The sequence below is a fragment of the Amblyraja radiata genome, chromosome 3, assembly GCF_010909765.2.
Source record: "Amblyraja radiata isolate CabotCenter1 chromosome 3, sAmbRad1.1.pri, whole genome shotgun sequence".
NCBI classification, from domain to species: Eukaryota; Metazoa; Chordata; class Chondrichthyes; order Rajiformes; family Rajidae; genus Amblyraja; species Amblyraja radiata.
Genome location: NC_045958.1, coordinates 63,940,096 through 63,961,842, shown reverse-complemented (window position 1 = coordinate 63,961,842; position 21,747 = coordinate 63,940,096). Strand labels below are relative to the sequence as shown.

General features: G+C 42.0%; 1 protein-coding gene across 1 annotated transcript; it reads right to left on the bottom strand.

Moving 5' to 3' along the window:
* Positions 1-6,017: 6,017 nt before the first annotated feature.
* On the bottom strand, positions 6,018-21,308 carry saraf (store-operated calcium entry associated regulatory factor). The gene is given in 9 exon segments (XM_033018792.1): positions 6,018-6,905; positions 7,785-7,900; positions 8,388-8,450; positions 14,236-14,472; positions 15,913-16,310; positions 19,713-19,738; positions 19,741-19,845; positions 19,848-19,889; positions 21,290-21,308. Coding segments are annotated over 9 exon segments (1,032 nt in total). The 3' UTR covers positions 6,018-6,879.
* Between the last annotated feature and the right edge of the window lie 439 nt (positions 21,309-21,747).

Genomic DNA, 21,747 nt, shown 5'->3' with positions numbered 1-21,747 from the left:
GAGAGGTGCGGACAGGGGTCTCTGCGGGAAGAGACGGGATTCGAGGATGGTGTGCTGCCTTCCTGGTGCCAGGATCCAGGATGTCACGGACAGAGTGCAGAAAATCCTCAAGGGCGAACAGCCGGATGTGGTCGTGCATGTCGGCACAAATGATGTCGGAAAGAAGGGGACGAATATTCTGCAGCGTGACTTTAGAGCTCGGAAAAATGCTGAAAAGCAGGAACTCCACGGTTGTTATCTCCAGTTTGCTTCCAGTTCCTCGTGCTGGCAAGAGCAGGAACAGGGAGATACGGGACCTGAATGTGTGGCTGAGGAACTGGTGCAGGGGGCAGGGATTTAGATTCTTAGATCACTGGGATCTGTTTTGGAGTAAGGGGGAACTGTACAAAAGGGACGGCTTGCATCTTAACAGTTGGGGGAACAGCATTCTGGCAGGCAGGTTTGCCACTGCTACACGGGTGGTTTTAAACTGAATAAGGGGGGTGGGGTGTCAAGTGGGATAGTCGAGGACGGAGTTAAAGGGAAAGAGAGTAAAGGGATAGTTAATGACCCCAGAATTAACGGGAAATGAAGCTCACAAAGGGATAGGAGCGTATGGCCAAGTGTAATAGGGATCGATGTGAAAGGTGAGATGAATAAGAATTAAAAGTATTGTATATGAATGCGCGAAGTATAAGAAGTAAAGTAGATGAGCTTGAGGCTGTTAGAGGTTGGTAGATATGACATTGTTGGAATTACTGAGACGTGGCTGCAGGAGGATCAGGCCCGGGAACTTAATATTCAGGGTTATACATCCTATAGAAAGGACAGGCAGGTGGGCAGAGGAGGGGGGGGGGGGGGGTAGCTCTGCTGGTGAGGGATGGAATTCAGTCCCTTACGAGGGAAGACATAGGGACTGACGAGGTAGAGTTCCTGTGGATTGAGTTGAGGAATTGCAAAGGAAAGACACTAATTGTTGTTATTTACAGACCCCCAAATAGTAGCCCGGATGTAGGGTGTAAGTTGCAGCAGGAGTTAAAACTGGCATGTAACAAAGGTAATGCCACTGTGGTGATGGGGGATTTCAATATGCAGGTAGACTGGGAAAATCAGGTTGGTTCAGGACCCCAAGAAAGAGAGTTTGTAGAATGCCTTCGAGATGGATTCTTAGAGCAGCTTGTAATGAAGCCGACCAGAGAAAAGGCAATTCTGGATTTAGTGTTGTCCAATGAACCAGATATGATAAGAGAACTCGAGGTAAAGGAACCACTCGGAGGTAGTGATCATAATATGATTAGTTTTAATCTGCAATTTGAGAAGGAGAACGTTAAATCGGAAGTGGCAGTGATGCAGTTGAACAAAGGGGACTATGAAGGCATGAGAGGGGAGCTGGCCAAGGTAGATTGGAAAGGGATCTTAGCAGGAATGACGGTGGAACAGCAATGGCAGTAATTTCTGGGCATAATCCGGAAGACGCAGGATTAATTCATTCCAAAAAGGAAGAAAGATTCTAAGGGGAGTAGGAGGCAACCGTGGCTGACAAGAGACGTTAGGGATAGAATAAAATTAAAAGAAAATATGTATAACTCAGCAAAGAGTAGCCGGAAGCCAGAGGATTGGGAAACTTTCAAAGGACAACAGAAGGAAACAAAACGGGCAATACGGGCTGAAAAGATGAAGTACGAAGGGAAGCTGGCCAGGAATATAAAGAAGGACAGTAAAAGCTTATTTAGATATGTAGAGGGAAAAAGAGTAGCAAAGTCAAATGTGGGTCCCTTGAAGGCAGACATGGGCAACAAGGAAAAAATATGGGTAACAAGGAAATGGCAGAAGAGTTGAATAGGTACTTTGGATTTGTCTTCACTAAGGAAGACACAAACAATCTCCCAGATGTACTGGAGGACAGAGGATCTAAGGGGGTAGAGGAACTGAAAGACATTTTCATTAGGTGAGAAATAGTATTGGGTAGGCTAATGGGACTGAAGGATGATAAATCTTCTGGACCTGACTGTCTGCATCCCAGGATCCTCAGGGAGGTGGCTCAAGAAATAATTGACGCATTGGTGATCATTTTCCAATGTTCAATAGATTCAGGATCAATTCCTGTGGATTGGAGGATAGCTAATGTTATCCCACTTTTCAAGAAAGAAGCGAGAGAGAAAAGGGGGAATTACAGACCAGTTAGCCTGACTTCGGTAGTGGGAAAGATGCTGGAGTCAATTATTAAAGAGGTAATAATGGGGCATTTGGATAGCAGTAAAAGGATTAGTCCAAGTCAACATGGATTTATGAAAGGGAAATCATGCTTGACTAATCTTCTGGAATATTTTGAGGATTTGACAAGTAAAATGGAAAGGGGTGCCAGTGGATGTAGTGTATCTAGACTTTCAGAAAGCCTTTGATAAGGTCCCGCACAGGAGACTGATGACTAAAATTAGAGCATATGGTATTGGCGGTAGGGTGTTGACATGGATAGAAAATTGGTTGGCAGACCGGAAGCAAAGAGTAGGAGTAAACGGGTCCTTTTCACAATGGCAGGCAGTGGCGAGTGGAGTGTCGCAAGGCTTGGTGTTGGGGCCGCAACTATTTACCATATATATTAATGATTTGGAAGAGGGAATTAGGAGCAACACTAGCAAGTTTGTGGATGACACAAAGCTGGGTGGCAGTGTGAACTGTGAAGAGGATGTTAACAGGTTGCACAGTGACCTGGACAGGTTGAGTATGTGGGAAGATGCCTGGCAGATGCAGTATAATATAGATAAATGTGAGGTTATCCACTTTGGCGGCAAAAACAAGGGGGAAGATTATTATCTCAATGGGGTTAGGTTAGGTAAGGGGAAGGTACAGCGAGACCTAGGTGTCCTTGTACACCGGTCACTGAAAGTTGGCATGCAGGTACAGCAGGCAGTGAAGAAAGCTAATGGAATGTTGGCCTTCATAACAAGCGGATTTCAGTATAGGAGTAAAGAGGTTCTTCTGCAATTGTATAGGGCTCTGGTGAGACAACATCTGGAGTATTGTGTACAGTTTTGGTCTCCTAATTTGAGGAAGGACATCCTTGTAATTGAAGCAGTGCAGCGTAAGTTCACGAGATTGATCCCTGGGATGGCGGGACTGTCATATGAGGAAAGATTGAAAAGACTAGGCTTGTATTCACTGGAGTTTAGAAGGATGAGGGGGTTCTTATAGAAACATATAAAATTATAAAAGGACTGGACAAGCTAGATGCAGGCAAAATGTTCCCAATGTTGGGTGAGTTCAAAACAAGAGGCCACAGTCTTAGAATAAAGGGGAGGTCATTTAAGACGGTGAGAAAAAACTTTTTCACCCAGAGAGTTGTGAATTTATGGAATTCCCTGCCACAGAGGGCACTGGAGGCCAAGTCATTGGATGGATTTAAGAGAGAGTTAGATAGAGCTCTAGGGGCTAGTGGAGTCAAGGGATATGGGGAGAAGGCAGGCACGGGTTATTGATAGGGGATGATCAGCCATGATCGCAATGCATGGCGGTGCTGGCTCGAAGGACCGAATGGCCTCATCCTGCACCTATGTTTCTATATGTAGTATGCTTTCACTCACAGTGTACTAAGATATCTCAGCCTACTTTTCGAACAACCTTCTGATGGAAGAGAAACGCCCAAGATGAGATTTCACCCAGTGAATGACATTGGTCCCTCTTGCTTTTGGTTAAATTGTATATGTACTTAATTACAAATTCTCGCTTCCATCAGGCAAACAAATTCAAGGAACTTTGGTGCAAGATCCCAGCAGAAATCTGCAGCTTTACCATGATAGCCTGCACGTCACAGATGTTGAATGAAAATAAATTATTATTAGTGTAACGTTTAAAAGACACCAGGGGAACAATATAAGGTGAAGTGCAAGCAGTGTCTTCAGACAAGAATGTGTCAGAATGTTAGTGAGGAAATGGCAGAAGATTTTGTTAACAAACTGATCAACACTGGTGTATTTAATCACAATTTGCTATCCAGTAAGCATCAAGGTCAAACATCTCTTCTAGCTTCCTCCTCTCCTCTCCTCTCTCCTCCCTCCCTCCCTCCCTCCCTCCCCCCCTCCCCCACCCCCCCCCCACACACTCTATCAGTCTGAAGAAGGGTCCCTTGCAGTCAGAAACAGGCAAATTGATCATGGGGAACAAGGACATGGCAGACCAATTGAATAACTACTTTGGTTCGGTCTTCACTAACGAAGACATAAATAATCTGCCGGAAATAGCAGGCGACCAGGGGTCAAATGAGATGGAGGAACTGAGTGAAATCCAGGTTAGCCGGGAAGTGGTGTTAGGTAAATTGAATGCATTAAAGGCCGATAAATCCCCAGGGCCAGATATGTTGCATCCCAGAGTACTTAAGGAAGTAGCCCCAGAAATAGTGGATCCATTAGTGATCATTTTTCAAAACGCTTTAGATTCTGGTGTTGTTCCTGAGGATTGGAGGGTAGCTAATGTAACCCCACTTTTCAAAAAGGGAGGGAGAGAAAACGGGGAATTACAGACCAGTTAGTCTAACATCGGTAGTGGGGAAAATGCTAGAGTCAGTTATTAAAGATGGGATAGCAGCACATTTGGAAAGTGGTGAATTCATTGGACAAAGTCAGCATGGATTTATGAAAGGTAAATCATGTCTGACGAATGTTATAGAATTTTTTGAGGATGTAACTAGTAGAGTGGATAAGGGAGAACCAGTGGATGTGTTATATCTGGACTTTCAGAAGGCTTTCGACAAGGTCCCACATAAGAGATTAGTATGCAAACTTAAAGCACACAGTATTGGGGGGTCAGTATTGATAGAGTTCAGTACGTGGATAGAGAACTGGCTGGCAGACTGGAAGCAAAGAGTAGGAGTAAATGGGTCCTTTTCAGAATGGCAGGCAGTGACAATATATATTAATGATCTGGATGAGGGAATTGAATGCAACATCTCCAAGTTTGCGGATGACACAAAGCTGCGGGGAGGATGCTAGGAGGCTGCAAGGATGACGGATAGGTTGGGTGAGTGGGCAAATGCATGGCAAATGCAGATGCAGATGCAGTATAATGTGGATAAATGTGAGGTTATGTGAAGTAGACTATTATCTGAATGATGGCCGATTAGGAAAAGGGGAGATGCAACGAGCCCTGGGTGTCATGGTACACCAGTCATTGAAAGTAGGCATGTAGGTGCAGCAGGCAGTGAAGAAAGCGAATGATATGTTAGCATTCATAGCAAAATGATTTGAGTATAAGAGCAGGGAGGTTCTACTGCAGTTGAACAAGGTCTTGGTGAGACCACACCTGGAATATTGCGTAGTTTTGGTCTCCTAATCTGAGGAAAGACATTCTTGCCATAGAAGGAGTAGAGAGAAGGTTCACCAGACTGATTCCTGGGATGGCAGGACTTTCATATGAAGAAAGACTGGATAGACTCGGCTTGTACTTGCTAGAATTTAGAAGATTGAGGGGGGATCTTATAGAAACTTACAAAATTCTTAAGGGGTTGGACAGGCTAGATGCAGGAAGATTATTCCCGGTGTTGGAGAGGTCCAGAACAAGGGGTCACAGTTTAAGGATAAGGGGGAGGTCCTTTAGGACCGAGATGAGAAAATAATTTTTTACACAGAGAGTGGTGAATCTGTGGAATTCTCTGCCACAGAAGGTAGTTGAGGCCAGTTCATTGGCTATATTTAAGAGGGAGTTAGATGTGGCCCTTGTGGCTAAAGGGATCAGGGGGTATGGAGAGAAGGCAGGTACAGGATACTGAGTTGGATGATCAGCCATGATCATATTGAATGGCGGTGCAGGCTCGAAGGGCCGAATGGCCTACTCCTGCACCTATTTTCTATGTTTCTAACCCTCTACTAAACTTAAAATAACTTCCTTTCTCATTTTCTTAACTCCATTGACGAATGCATGGGCTGATATATTAACTGTTTATACTTCTAGCAGAAATGTCTCACTTGCTCAGAGTACTTCTAGTACTTTCAGATTTCCTGCAGTTTTTTTTTATTTCCAAGTTATGGTCAAATTAGATACGCGCCTTGTTTTTTTAATAAATCACTCAGTTTATTTATTTTTCACGATGCCTGCCTCAGATCTTAGCTAGCACAAAGACCAACTTACTTTTATGCAGAAGATAACAGGACTGATATTTAATTAACAACTCACTTTTTTTCTATATCATAAGATTTCAAAACAGTGAAACGAGTCAAGGACAATCAATGACCCTTGGACAAATTGTAGCCTTTCATATAGGGCAGAAGGAAATTGACAATGCTTGAAAGCAACGTCAACGGCAAAACAAATAGGGCTTGAAACAAAATCCATGATAAACCCCACAAAACCAGTGTGCACATAACTTTACTTTGAGTGGTAGAATTAAATGTGGAGCAGGTCCTGCTGCTAAATGCTGGATCAAACTTATTGGTAACCATTAGCTGTTCTCCAGCCCCAAAAGATATTCAGTTATTAGATATTGGATTTGGAACTAATTCACAATAATTAGTTTGAACAAATTATTGTTTTCTATTCTTCCAACTTCGATCCACCAGAAAATTTTAATTGTGTCTCACTGATAAGGAATATTTACAGCTAAATGCAAGATTATAAATTTAAAGGAAGCAAAATTTAGAAATTATTTCAAACTGATGCAGATTATTAGAGCCCCACACTTGACTTAAAAATACTCATACACACATGGATATCTTCCAGATTTTGAAATCTACCCTAATTGTTTCCTGGTTCCAAACTTAGTCATTGAAATAAATTGAATACAGTAGCAAGTTAAAATTGCGAATTGAAGCAAGTATCGCTTTCTTCAGCATCCTCACAATAAACTGTACGACTGAAGCCGCAACCTTTAAATGGTTAAACATTTGCATTGCTCTTGTACTTCGAATTTCCTTATCTTCTTTTTGTCCCACCAAATCCTGTGAAAGAGAACCAAATATAATTTCTTTCATTTGCCAAGAATGATTAAGCATATTTTAATGCAATTACATTCTCAATATGCTACTCATTTTACAGATTTAGACAAAAGTTAAAGCACATTACATTCTGCTCAAACACTCTTATCATTTTGAAGACCAGTAAAGTAATCTGTTTGTGAATTATCTCAAAATGTCATGAAAGATGGCTTAATATGCATTATTTATAGTATCCAAAAGCACAAATTCATCATTGCAAATTCAAATGTTTGCATTATATGAATTTAGTATAGAGTAACACCACAACTTTGATAACATTGACCTCTGCTATGTGGTAAAAGTATACTATCAACTATGGTTCACCGATACAGTCTTTAATCTGCAAATCAGATTTGCGGGGATCAATCACACTCTGGAGACTTGAGTTTATATCTCAGTGCAATAAGGGATAGCTGTACTGTCAATGCAGTTCCTGGAATGAGGAATTTCCACCTGACTGCTCAGTTACAAGTAAAATAACCGATTGCAATATTTGACAAAAAAATTCACCCTGTTAAGACAATTTTTAATCTGCGACCAAACTAATTAACCCTCCGCGACTTTTCTTTCGAATCCTCTTAGTTTCCTCTCACCCCTTCTGTGTCCCGTTTATGATGCATTCACATAAAAGTGCTTTCTTTATAAAGTGAAGTGGACAACTCATTTAACGTGTGAGTGTTAAAACCTCAGCTTCAATTACAAATTACTCTGCTTCGAGGTTCGTAGTATTTCAAGTGGACAAACCAATAACTGGAGTCCAAGTGAGAAAACATTTTGGGCACAACAGAGAAAATCATAAAGTAACAAAACGACAGTGAAAAACCGTTGGAAAACTATAAGTACCTGACACTGTTCTGCTTCCTGTAGCTTCAGGTTTCCAATTAGTCTCCTGCCTTTGTTGTGTGTAAGGTGCAGGATTCTCCCTGTAGGATGGATTATATGAATTGCTTGGCTGAGATCTAAGCAAAAAAAAATCAACATTATTAATGTTTATCGACAGTGTGCTCTGTGATGTCTTCTGTAAGACCCTGTTGTGACTAGCACAATGAATACACGTCCGACATCTTGTAAGAAGGATTTAATCTACAATCAACTGAAACTTCCAGAAGGTCACTTGACCTCAGTCACGAGGCACAGGCACATTTGCCAGATTCTGCTCTTGGCCTCAAGGGGCGCTGGCATTTACATTACATATACATCACACCCTCCATAATGTTTGGGACAAAGACCCATCATTTATTTATTTGTCTCTGTACTTCACAATTTGAGATTTGTAATAGAAATAACATGGTTAAAGTGCACATTGTCATATTTTAAAGGGTAATTTTATACATTTTGGTTTCACCATGTAGAAATTACAGCTGTGTTTATACATAGTCGTCCCCCCCCCCCCCCCCCCCATTTCAGCTCACTTGCCAAGTTCCATGATTGATTCAATATAGTCACCTATATGTGTAAGGTGCAGGATTCCCCCTGTAGAATGGTTGATATGAATTGCTTGGCTGAGATCTAAGAAAGAAAAAATCAACATTATTACTGCATCCGCTGCTCTAGATGTCAGCTGATCTACATCGGTGAGACCAAGCGGAGGTTGGGCGATCATTTCGCCGAACACCTCCGCTCGGTCCGCAAGAACCTACCTGACCTCCCGGTGGCTCAGCACTTCAACTCCCCCTCCCACTCCGAATCCGACCTCTCTGTCCTGGGTCTCCTCCATGGCCAGAGCGAGCAACACCGGAAATTGGAGAAACAGCACCTTATATTCCGCTTGGGGAGTCTGCAGCCTGCGGGCTTGAATATTGAATTCTCACAATTTTGTTAGCCCCTGCTGTCTCCTCCCCTTCCTTAGCCCTCGGGCTGTCTCCTCGCATCCCCCAGCCCTCGGGCTCCTCCTTCCTTCTCCCCGCCACCCCCTATCAGTCTGAAGAAGGGTTTCGGCCCGAAACGTTGCCTATTTCCTTCGCTCCATAGATGCTGCTGCACCCGCTGAGTTTCTCCAGCTTTTTTGTGTACCTTCGATTTTCTGCAGTTCCTTCTTAAACACTTAGTCACCTACTTCCGTGACTCATCTTCTTAGTGGGCACAGAGTAAATGAGGTACTATGTACATTCAAAAGTATGGTATAGGTCTGATCAGGTAATAATAATAATAATAATAATACAGTAACAAGTATTTTACAAGAAAAGGAAAATCAAAGTATACTTTCATTTTCTTTATTTCTTTTAAATTACAAAATCCTAGACCAGAAGGGATATATTATGTATCTATTTTTCCCTTCTTGATGTTGTTACTGTGTCCACCTTCAAAGGTGTCAAACAGATCAATTCAATTCTTTATCAACTTACCTTGCTGTGACTGGGCACAACAGAGATTGATGATTGAAGATTCAAGAGGAAAAGACCCATGCTATGGCCATGTCATGGTAATATCCGGTCCTTCACAGAAAACATACTTGCATCAATCTGTAGTGTGCATGGTTAAGCATATATGTTACCATGGTCCAGGATTTATTTACACAGGTTGATCATATCATACGCTGAATAATCCAACTACATTTTTGTTTGGAAGTAGAAAGAAATAATAGAAATTGCATTCATTGCAACGTGTAAAAAGAGTTGAGATACTGTATTATAATTTTGCTGCATATTATTGTGGTCTTTATATCATGTCTTGATTGGTGAATATGTTTAGTTTGTGGCTTTATTTCAAGCAGAAATATTATGTGAATGCTTCATTGAGCATAATTCCGATTGGTAACTACGCACTTTGTCCGACACATTATCGCATGCTTCATGCAAGCCGCCTTAAATGACCACCTAAACTGTCATTTGGCAACGTAAAAAGCTGCCTAGGTTGCCCGGCTGGCAACAGTGAAAAAAAGTTAAGTGAGAGCCCTACCTCTCTGCTCATGTTCAAACAAATGTCTCAAAACTCATTGGCCGGCAGTTCATTCTACAGCAAGACAATGATCCCAAACATACTGCTAAAGCAACAAAGGAGTTTTTCAAAGTTAAAAAATTATCAATTATTAAAAGGTCCCACTTACGTGTCCTTGGCACGCAAATTACACGACCTCGTGGTCGCGTTGAGGCGCACGGCCATCTTATGGCCGCGCGGGGCCAGTCACACTGAGAATCGCGGAGGGGTGTGTAGTTGTGCGCGACATAACGCGGGGCTCCGAAATTTATGTAGGGAACTAAATCTTCGCGCGCCAACGGCCTGTCGCAGAACTGACGGCCAAAGTGGGACAGGCCCAAGACCCTGGTGCGACGCAACGTCTCACCTCTAAAAGCAGCAGAAGCAGGCAAATGATCGCCAAGCTCGGCCTGGGGCTCACGGCCATTTCAGTCCGGATCCGCTCCACTTCTACTCCCAGAGCGGGGCCAAGTAAATTGAAGACAGACACAAAATGCTGGAGTAACTCAGCGGGACCAGCAGCATCTCTGGAGAGAAGCAATGTGTGACGTTTCGGGTCAAGACCCTCCTTTCAGGCTGAAGAAGGGTCTCGACCCGAAACATCACTCATTCCTTCTCTCCAGAGATGCTGCCGGTCCCGCTGAGTTGGCCGGCATTTTGCGTCCATCTTCAAATGACTTCTCGCGCTCCAGATTGCTGTGCGTACACATGAAATCGCGCGCGACCTTCGCGGGGCCCATCGCGGCTTAAAGTGACCACGAGGTCGCGTAATTTGCGTGCTAAGGACACGTAAGTGGGACAGGCCCTTAAGTGATGGCTGCAATACAGGCCTGGCAGAGCATCACCAGAGAAGACACCCAGCAACTGGAGATGCAGAATTCAAGCAGTCATAACAGGCAAAGGATATGCACCAAAATACTAATCATGACTACTTTCATTTACATGACATTGCTGAGGAAATATTATATAAATAGAACCGCTCGGATAGTGACTTTTATATAAGCTAGGTAATTTGCAAAAGAAAAGCTTAAGGTTTTTCAAACGAAATAAAGTACAGAGACACATACACACAGGGAAAGATGAATCAAAACATGGAGGCCTGAACCTGAACCTGCTTAGCTTAGTTTATTGCTTTGAGGCTGGAGGAAATTGTATTTCGTATGATTGTGTTGGAGAATGGATAGCTGAATAGGGGTCTCTTCTTAGGCCAGAGGTCAACTGCTCTTTTCTCTATGACACATTCTTAAACTGCGAGGTTTATGCTGAGTTGAGACAGAATTCAAGGCTTAGAGATAACAGGCCCTGTAGTTAGCCTTGGCTATGTTGAATTAGGATGTATGTGAAGAGGAGTAGTTGCTTGGAGAAGAAGATATTTTGATTGATGTAATGGTCTGAGTTGTGAATTTACGCTTTGTTCTGTAATATTTGTAAAAGGCCTTGTAGAGAGATTAGAAATACAGCTCCCAGAAATAGGAGTAAAAGGGGCTGCAGATTAGAATTAAGTTTCTCCTGGCACCAAACACTTAGTTTGACGTAAGTTGACAGATTTACGACCCATGTATGCTTGGTTGGGAGGTGTATGGGTTTTGAACTTAGAAACTGTAATTCAGCAAACTTATATAATTAATGTTTTAAATACATATGTAATAGTGAAATTGTAGTAAAACAAATTATGAAATGTATTGTCTTAGTAGGAATGTAAACATAAGACTTATAGAAATTGTTTAGATTTATAGAAATATCTTTCTTCTTGGTATGGGAAGTGTGTATGACGTGTGATTATTTAATTACATATGTACCTTATATTTTGAGGAGTGGTCTTTGATAATTGGGCCTACTGGGGTTTTGCTGTGTTGAAATAAAATAATTCTAAAAGCAGTTATACCACAGGCAAACAAAGGTTATAATGAGGCCAGGGCATGTGACTGATGTTGTAAATCACCAGAAGGACTCAGATGATTGGTTACTAGCTTGTCATACCCTCTGTATCTGAAATGTCTAATACCTATATAAATGACATGAGTTCTATCAAAGTTACTCCTCTCTGGACCCACCCCAGAGCATCATCTCTGTGTTGGAAGGTTCAAGAGACTAGTCTCAGCTGAATAAAGAATTGATTTCAACAGCAACAAGTGTATGAGTCAAGTTGACTTTAGATTGACAAAATAACTCAGTTTAACATTGCTGAGTCCCAAACATTATGGTGCCCTGAAATGGTGGGACTATGTATAAACACTGTTATTTCTACCTGGTGAAACCAAAATGTATAAAAATGGCCTTTATTAAAATATGACAATGTCCACTTTAAGCACATTTGATTTTTTCTATTCCAAATCTCAAATTGTGGAATACAGAGGGAAATAAACAAATGACGGGTCTTTGTCCCAAACATTATGGAGGACAATGTAAATCATTACAATACAATAATACTTTATTAGCCAAGTATGTTTTGCAACATACGAGGAATTTCTTTTTCCAAGTCAGTTATACAAATAAAATGCAACAGAACACACAGAATACATTTTAACATAAACATCCACCACAGTGACTCCTCCACATTCCTCACTGTGATGGAAGGTGAAAAGAAAGTTCAATTTCTTCCCTTCCTTGTCCTCCAGCGGTCGGGGGCCTCGAGCCTCCCGTTGATGGGACGATCTTATTCCCGAAGCCAGCGGCGGGGGCCGCCTCGTCGGGGCAATCACTCCTGCATCGGAGGGGAATCTCAGCTCCCCCCGCGCCGGGTGATCGGACCCCGGGTTGGGGCTGCTTGAACTTCGTGCGACTTCCGATGCTCTCGACTCGGTTTCTCCCGAGACTGCGAGCCCTTGATGGTAAAATTTGCAGGCCACGGTTGGAGCGATCCCATTCGAGGAATTAGCCCCGATGGCAAGTCCACGCCCTGCAGTGGGGCTCAAAGTCAGTCCTGAGGGCCTCCAGCTCCATGATGTTAGGCTGCAGAGTGACCGGAGATACGACCCGAACAAAATCGCATCTCTGGCAAGGTTAGAGACTGAAAAAAAGTTTGCCCCGACCCCCTCTCCCCCCCCCCCCCACATAAAACAAACAAGAGAACATTTAAACAAATTTCTAAAACACACAAAAAAAAAACCCAAAAAAGACAAAAAAACGACATACTGTTGGCGAGGCTGCCAATCATACGGCGCCCCTGGTGACAGTAGACACAATACAACTTGCTGCAACCATTGAAACTTATTTATGTTGGGAGTGTGGGAAAAACATTTCCAATCCCTTTTTTTCCAATATAATAACATTAAAGCCATGAACTTTCTCTTGCACTTTACAAAACTTGCAGAAGTAGAGACTGATAGTTGTTGCAACTGTTCTCCCGGATAAAACAGACAAAGTTGTTCACCAAAATAACTGGCCTCAACTCAATCAATCTATGCACACCCTGATTCTATTGCGAACAATGGGGCAGTTTTATCCTGGCATAAAGAGTCAGATGTCCAAAAATGGAAACAGGCTTGTAAGTTTGTAAGTGTGAATCCTAATCATTATATTCAAACACACAGGTAATTGTAAGAAGACTAGGTAGTTGCAATTTCTTACCAACAACCTGAAATGTCCAATATGCCTGGTGGCATTAGAGTCATGCAAGCATATCCTTCTCACCATTTTGGGGATTTAAGAGGGCAGTGCACACCTGAAAGTATGGTATGGAATGTAACATGTGGGCAGCAAGTCTACTAACTTTCTTAATTTTTTGGCAAACCAGGATACAACAGAAACCTTGTGAATGTGAATAATTTAGAATAAATGTAAATGCTTAAATGGGATGAACTGAACACTAACGAAACAGATAGTGAAACCACATGATAGAGACACAAGCCTAGAAATGTAGACACAAGCCTAGAAATGTAGACACAAGGAACTGTAGATTCAAGCATAGAAAGAGTGGAAATATACAGTCCATTGATTGTGAACAGGACTTTTATTCCTCTCAATGAGGACAAAGAGGGTAAAACATTTTTTTTTTAAATGGAGTAAGTACTTTCATGTGTAAGGAAGAACTGCAGATGCTGGATTAAAATCGAAGAGACACAAAATGCTGCAATAACTAAGTGGGTGAGGCAGCATCTCTGGAGAGAAGGATGAGCAACGTTTCGGGTCGAGACCCTTCTTCAGACTGATGTCAGGGGAGGGGGCAGGACAAAGATAGAATGTAGTCGGAGACAATAAGACTAGTCTCCCACTAACCGGGAAGAGGATGGAGAGAGAAAGCAAGGGCTATCTGAAGTTCTAGTGGGAGAACTGGGAAGTGGAAGGGGATGGTACTAGTGGGAGAACTGGGAAGGGAAAGGGGATGGATAACAACAAAATGCTTACACCTGTTAAATTAGGTCGAGAAATAACATACCTTCTGCTGCCAAGTAAGTACCCCAGGAAGCCACCGGCTCCAATTCCAGTCCAAAATCCTGGTCCTGAACTATGTCCTCCCGGTTGATGGCCTTTAGATCCTTGATTGGCATGGTTATTCGAAAATCCTGGTCCTGAACTATGTCCTTTCGCTTGATGGCCATTAGATCCCTGATTGGTATTGTCATTATGGCATTCATCAGCAGTGCTTCCTGAAAATAGATATAGGTGAATGAACCTAAAAGAGTAAAGTAATATTGGATTCACCCCAAACCTATGATAGATTAAGTGAAAATCTGACGTCAAGGAACATTTAGCGATCAAAATGTTGACCATTAAATCAAATCAAAATCAAATTAAAACTGGGTGTTTTTCCAGAATACTGTGCAATTAAAACTATTCCAGGTGGAAACATGTTTAGGGGCAAAAATGCTACATGAAATGTAAAGTAAATTTAAAATAATAATTAGGAAATATATCATGGGCGGCATGGAGCGCCAGAAGACCCGGGTTCGATCCCGACTACGGGTGCTAGTCTGTATGTTCACTCTGTGACCTGCACGGGTTTCCTCAAGTTTCCTCCCACACTCCAAAGCCATATAGGTTTATTACTTGGTATAATTGTAAATTGTCCCTAGTGTGTGTAGGATGACGCTGGTGTGCGGGGATCACTAGTCGGTGTGGACTCGGTGGGCCAGAGGATGTTTCCTCGATGTATCTGATATCAAATCCACACCATACCTGCATAAACACAAATTATAAACATATAAATCTAACCCCAAATGCAAATTATGCATTCAAGAATTTGAGAAATGAACAAGATGAAGTGTGATTAGATAGCGGTAGAATTGATCATTAGTACATACATGTCCCACCCTCCCATATCCATTCAAGCCATCAAAAATGGAACCGTTCTTCGAGTAAAGGTAAATGACACAGCAGTAGAGGTGCTGCCATACAGCGCCAGAGACCAGAGTTCGATCCCGACTATGGGTGCTCTGTACGTGGTTTGTATGGTCTCCCCGTGACGTGGGTTTTCTCCAGGTGCTCCTGTTTTCTCCCACATGCCAAAGACGTTCAGGTTTGTAGGCTTCTTAAAATTGTCCCTAGTATGCAGGATAGGACTGGTATATGGGTGAACTTGCTCGACTTGGACTCAGTTGGCTGAAGGGCGTTTCCATGCAGTATCTATATGGTAAACTAAATACAAGCTACAATGTGGCAATCGCATGAGACATTAATAGACTGCATCACACTTGACAGAATGGAACATTTAATGAGACACTGGAAGAGGAGAGGAGCAAAGCGGCAGTAATAAGAGTGTATGCGTGTGTTTATGCGTGCGCACATGAGCAGTGTGAGAGTGCATGTGTAGAAAAACTATTTTATTGGATAGACCTACAAGATGCTGGATTATCATGGAAGGGTGAAACGTTTTATACTTTTGTTAAATATTAATTTTCTGCAGAGGGATGCAAACAAAATGTACAGCAGGATTTAACTGGAGAAAACACTAGAACAAAGAATTATAAGTATGGCAAAGGGATAGGAAATTGAACTAATTGGCGACTTTAATCAGTTAGCATTTGTTCAATATCTTCCCCTTCCACATTAATGGTTGTTCCTTCTCATGTCTGTTCTGTTCCATTATTTTACTAGAAGACCTTAGTGCACTCACCCGTGTACTCCGGTTTTAAAGCCAGGAGATGGTGGACATTTTGAAGGACCTGCCTTATTGTTAACATCTTCTTCGCCTTTTGGGGAAGACTGGTTATCATTTTGTTGGTTTCTCAAACATGTCCTATACACCAAATAAGCAAGACAAAATAGGAAGAGTAACAGCATTAAATCGGATGGATTGTTGACAACTGTGGGATCTTCCTGTTTCGGCGGTTGATGAACGAATCCGGAATTATCTCTTTTCTTCTGTACACCTTCCTTAGTAAGATCTATAACATATTCCAAGCCACAGGATCCCCTCAAAACGTAAGGATCTTCTGGATAATTGTAACCTTCACAACTGACTGTGACTGCTCCAAATCGATAAGCAATGTCCATATCCGCCTTGCATTCCCACTGTGTAGGAAAGGGAGAAATAAAATTCATTTTTTAACACATATTAAGAGGTAATTAAAACAAGATACACGATACAGGCAGCATCTCTGGAGAATGCGTATATGTGATGTCTCAGTTCAGGACACTTCACACTGATTGTGGTGAGGGGTGGAAGAGAAAGATAGAAGAGGAGAGACAGCACAAAGCCTGATGATAGATAGGTCGATACAGGTGAGGGGGAGGGGACTTGATAGGCAGATGGTTGGACAAAGGCCAGAGATGAAAAGACAAACGGAGGGAGATAAGGATAGAAGCGGCCGAATTATGAACCCAGAGGAAGGAAGGCGGGTGGAAGGAGAGGTGGAAGTTGCTGCCTGACCCACTGAGTTACTCTAGCACTTTATGCCTTTTTAGTAAACCATCATCTACAGTTCCTTGTGTCTACATTCAACCTACCTGGCACTGATTCCACAACAGCAGTTAAGAGAGTCGATCCCCTCTAACTCGGCTTTGGTACTAATAGCCAGACTTGTTCAATTGAATGTCGCACACTGTAATATACTCTTTAACATTGTTTGCACATCTAGCAACCTCAAAGCATGTGCCTTTCAAAAGCATGGATAACCCTGTACAAATTTTTGAAAAAGTACAACCTGTGCACAAAAGGCCCAATCATCTTTAAAGATTAGACTTAAAATTAAACCCTTTTAAGTACCACATGAAAATGCATTCAAACAAATGCTAACGTGGCCATTTGTTTGTTTTCTCCTCCCTTGGATCTTCAATATTACCGTGAGCTATTTATTTTCCGGTGTAAAATTTTCCAGCCTTTGTAACCTCTCATACCTCAAGTACCTGATCTCGGGTATGAATTGCCCTTCACTACACCAAAACCAGGATTTCTGTCATTAAAAAGACACAAGGTGCTGGAGTAACTCAGTGGGTCAGGCAACATCTCTGAAGAACCTGGATATGTGATGTTTCAGGTCTTCTGTTCTCCAGAGATGCTGCCTGACCCACTGAATTGTTCCAGCACTTTGTGTCCTCTTTTTGACAACCAGCATCTGCATTTCTTATATCTAATTTCTCTGCCACAATTTGGTGAACAAAGTTATGCAGGGGATTGGTTTAGTGCCCTGAATAAACTCAGAACTCATATTTGCACTTTAATCTTCTCTCTATAAAGCAATGTAGAAAATAGCCTAGGTATGTTCTGTTCTCAAAAAAGCAATACAAATCTTGTACAACTAAATTACCAATTCCTTAAATCACAGCAAGAATCATGGAAGGATTCATCAATAGGAGTATCAAGTACCACTTACTCATCAACAAACTGTTCACCAATGTCCACTTTGGACTTTATCAGGACCTCTCCGTTCCAGATCCATCACAATTACTCTAATCATGGACTAGAATGCTAAATTCTAGTCCATGGGACAGAAGTTTAGGGGCAACATGAGGGGGAACTTCTTTACTCAGAGAGTGGGTAGCTGTGTGGAATGAGCTTCCAGTGGATTTGCTGGAGGCAGGTTCGATTTATCATTTAAAAATAAATTGGATCGGTATATGGACAGGAAAGGAATGGAGAGGTATGGTCTGAGTGCAGGTAGATGGGACTAGGGGAGATTAAGTGTTCGGCACGGACTAGAAGGGCAGAGATGGCCTGTTTCCGTGCTGTAATTGTTATATGGTTAAATTCTAGAGGTGAGATGTGAGGGACTACACTTGACAGCAAGCATCATCACTAATTTATCTCTAAACTAAACTAAAAATTACTACAAGACCCAATCAAATTTCAGACAGAGGCTGAAACATATTTGCTCCAGAGAAATTACTAGAGAATCACAACTTCGAACTCAGGCAAGTCTAATCACCTATTGTTAACATTCAATGACATTATCATTGCCAAGTTCCAACTATAAACAGCAAAAAAAGAGAGCAGCTGCAAGAACTCAGCAGGTCAGGAAGCATCTGTGGAGGGAAATGGACGGTTTAATACTTCAGGACAAGACCCTTCACGTAGACTGAAAGCAAGCAGGTGAGATAGTACAAAGGGGTGGGGGAGAGGGATGGAGCATGAACTAGCAAATTATAGGTGAATATAGGCCCGGAGTGATTGATTGCAGATAGAGACATGTGGAGAAGGAAAGGATGGAGTTAGTGACATAGTGAGCAGAGGAGGGGCGATCCAATGGAGGAGTGTGTGGGAGATAGGGCTGGGGAAGGAACAGGGTGAAAGGGAGCTTGATAGTATTGGGTATCGTAAGAAGTGGGTGTGTATAAGAACCAAGGTATATAGGAAGAGAGAGAAAGAGGCAGAGGGAGTACAGCTTACACCCCCTGTGCCTTCCACCTGTCAAATCCTGGGGATCAGTATTGGTCAGAAACTCAACTGGGCCAATCACAGACATACCGTAGATAAACAAGCAGATCGGGGCAGGGAGTGACTTACTTCGGAGCACCCCAAAGCTTTTCCACTATCAGAATTAAAATCAGAAGTGTGATGGGCAAATGCGACTTCAGCAACTACCATTATGACAAAGTAGCCCCACCATAAGCATTACTTCCATACAGTTGAAACCATTAGTCTGGCATTCTGGAGCCTGGTAACTCCCATCGTCTGCCAATTTTCTCAATCTGTAGTTAGATTTGTACTAATTAGCTATTATCATGCCAGGATCCCAAATTAACTACAATCTGTACTAATCTGTGGCTCATTTGCCTACCTATGCAATTTTTGCAATCTGAGTTGACAGTGTTTTATACTTATTGAAACTTCGCTTTATGGACAGTTCTCAGAAACTTACAGCTTCCATTTCCCACAATTGTCCAATCGTACTTAGAAAGAACAGTTCTGCTCAGACGAAGATGATCTGGGGCTATTTCAGCAGTCTGACACCAGTCAGATTCCAAGAGTGCTGGAATTGTAATTTCTACTTGAGTTTGCTAATCTCATAGTATGTCTAAAATTTGTGAACTCTACCACGAACAAGGATAAAGACTGCAGGCGCTCAGTAACACCACTACTGGCAGCTTCCCCTCCAAGTCACACACCATTCCTGACTTGTAATATACTGCCAGGCCTTTGTCATTCATGGATCCAAACCAATATCACTCTGGTGCCTTTATCAGAAGGACTAATTAGTTAAAGCTGGCAGCTCATAAGTAGTTTTGCGAACAAAGCCCAATTCTGGAAATGTGAATAAAATTAAACTCCTAAATCATTCCTGTTTTATTCTATATTCCTTTTCTATCAGTGGTCTTTACCTTTCAACTCAAATTTGAATTTCAGAAATAGACTTTTTTTAAATAAGAATTTATAATAATAATCTTCGGACGTTTACGTAACTATTCTACTTACTATTTTCAAAGTAAGCAGTTCCAAAACGACTAAATCGTGCTTTATACCAACTATTTACATACCTGTACATCATAGCCATCCCATCCTTATTGTAACACTGCACCACTTGTGGAATGAAGGAAGTGCAGCTAGCTGTGCCACCCAACACCTGCAGCTGGGGCACAGGGCTTGATCTCCGACCATTTGTATATCGCCAGAATACAGTGTCAGACTTTGGACTTCTCGAAGGAGGACTCGTTCTGGGGAAAAGACAAACATTACAATTTAATTGAGAAATAAGAAACTGCAGATGCTGGAACCTTGAATTAAAAAATCAAGTGCTGGAGGAACTCAGTAGGTTAGACAGCAATCTGTGGAGGTAATAATAGATGACATTTGGGTCAGGACCTTTCTTCAGACTGGGGTAATGGGGGAGAAACCTGGAAAAGAGGTTGAAGTGGGACAAATAGAAACATATGGTTTCTATGTTTCTAAAGCTTACCAGGCTTTTTTCTCACCTCTACTTATCTTTTCTGGCTTTCTCCCCCTTATGTCAAAATGTCATCTGTCCATCCTCTCCACTGATGAACCCTGAGTTTCTCCAACACTTTGTTTATTATCATTAATCTCTTTCAATTAATTGTTCCTAACTGTTAAATTTTATGTAATTACCTTTAGATTTGAGATATTACAAAGTTGAATACAGGAATTGTGCTAGCTGGTGGGGATCTTCATCTGTGCATATAGGTCAGTTAATGTATACCTGAGGAAATATCACACTCTTTTGTAAATGTCACATTATGTGACCATAATGTCCATGCAAGACCAGGATAATTAATGGAAGCCTGCCTCGGTGAGGGAGATGTCAGGAAATTAACAAGGTTCAGAGTGAAGGCAGGACTCTTAACACAATTCAATTGCAACTAAAGTGTACTTCTAAAAATGCAAAGCGGTTGTCGATAAAATGAATGAAAGACGCTGGCAGCTGACTAATATTTGTTCCTCAGACAATGCCATTGAGCCATACAGTAGAAATAGACACTTGGGCCACCGCGCCCATACTGAACCACAAAATGCCTATCCACACTGATCCCGTAGAATTCTCTGCCCTGGTGATTTATGCAACTTAAATCTGAGTGAAATTGTCTCGTCCACCCAGTTAGGCTGGGCATTCCAGATTCCCGTAAACCTCTGAAATTATTCTACTGATTCCTCTCTAAACCTCTCTAAACCGCCTTGCCCTAAACATGTTCCCTCGATTTCATATCCTCTACTATTAGGAAAAGTTTATTATTATATATCCTATCCATATTCTTCAATATTATATTTTGTATAATATAAGCAGGTCCCCCTCTTAGCCTCTGCTATTACAAGGAAAACAAACCCAGTCTGTGCAATCTTGTATGACATTTGCTTTGAGGATCTCACAGAAGCCTGTATGACCACTGACCTTTATGAACTAACACTGAAGTACAAGAAAAGCTAGATGTGCACTCAGTTAAGTAAAAACATAAAATTCAATGGATTGGCAGCAATAATGCATCAGGTTTAGTAATGCACTAGGTTCAAACCCTTTGTCAGAAGCAGGAAAGATAGGAATTATGTTAGTTCAGTCACAGAAAAGGTGGAGATCTTTACCCTGTTAAATCAGGCCACTGGCCCAGGCCAGCGAGACCCATGGCCCACACACTGTCAGATCCATGCCCATGTTCATATACGGTCTGACACCCCACACGAGCTGTGGATTCCTGTACAGCCAGACCCTTAACCCAGCTGAAATTTCTTCACAATAAACAGGAGGTACAGAAGGTTTTGATGGGGAAGTTTCTGCACAAAGGGTGATTGCAGTCTGGAATGAGTTTCCTGAACAGGTCACATGCACAGAGTTATACAGCAAAGAAAGAGACCCTTCAGCCGAACTTGTCCATACCAATTAAACTGACAAACTATGCTAATCCCACATCCATGCCTGGTCCACATGGCTCCAAACCATTCCTATGTATGTAACTGTAGTCACCACCACTTGTCCAATATACACAACATCCCACATGTGAAAGTATTGCTCCTCAGGTTTCCCCACTTTCATCTTTCCCTCTCTCTTTAAACTATGTGTAATGG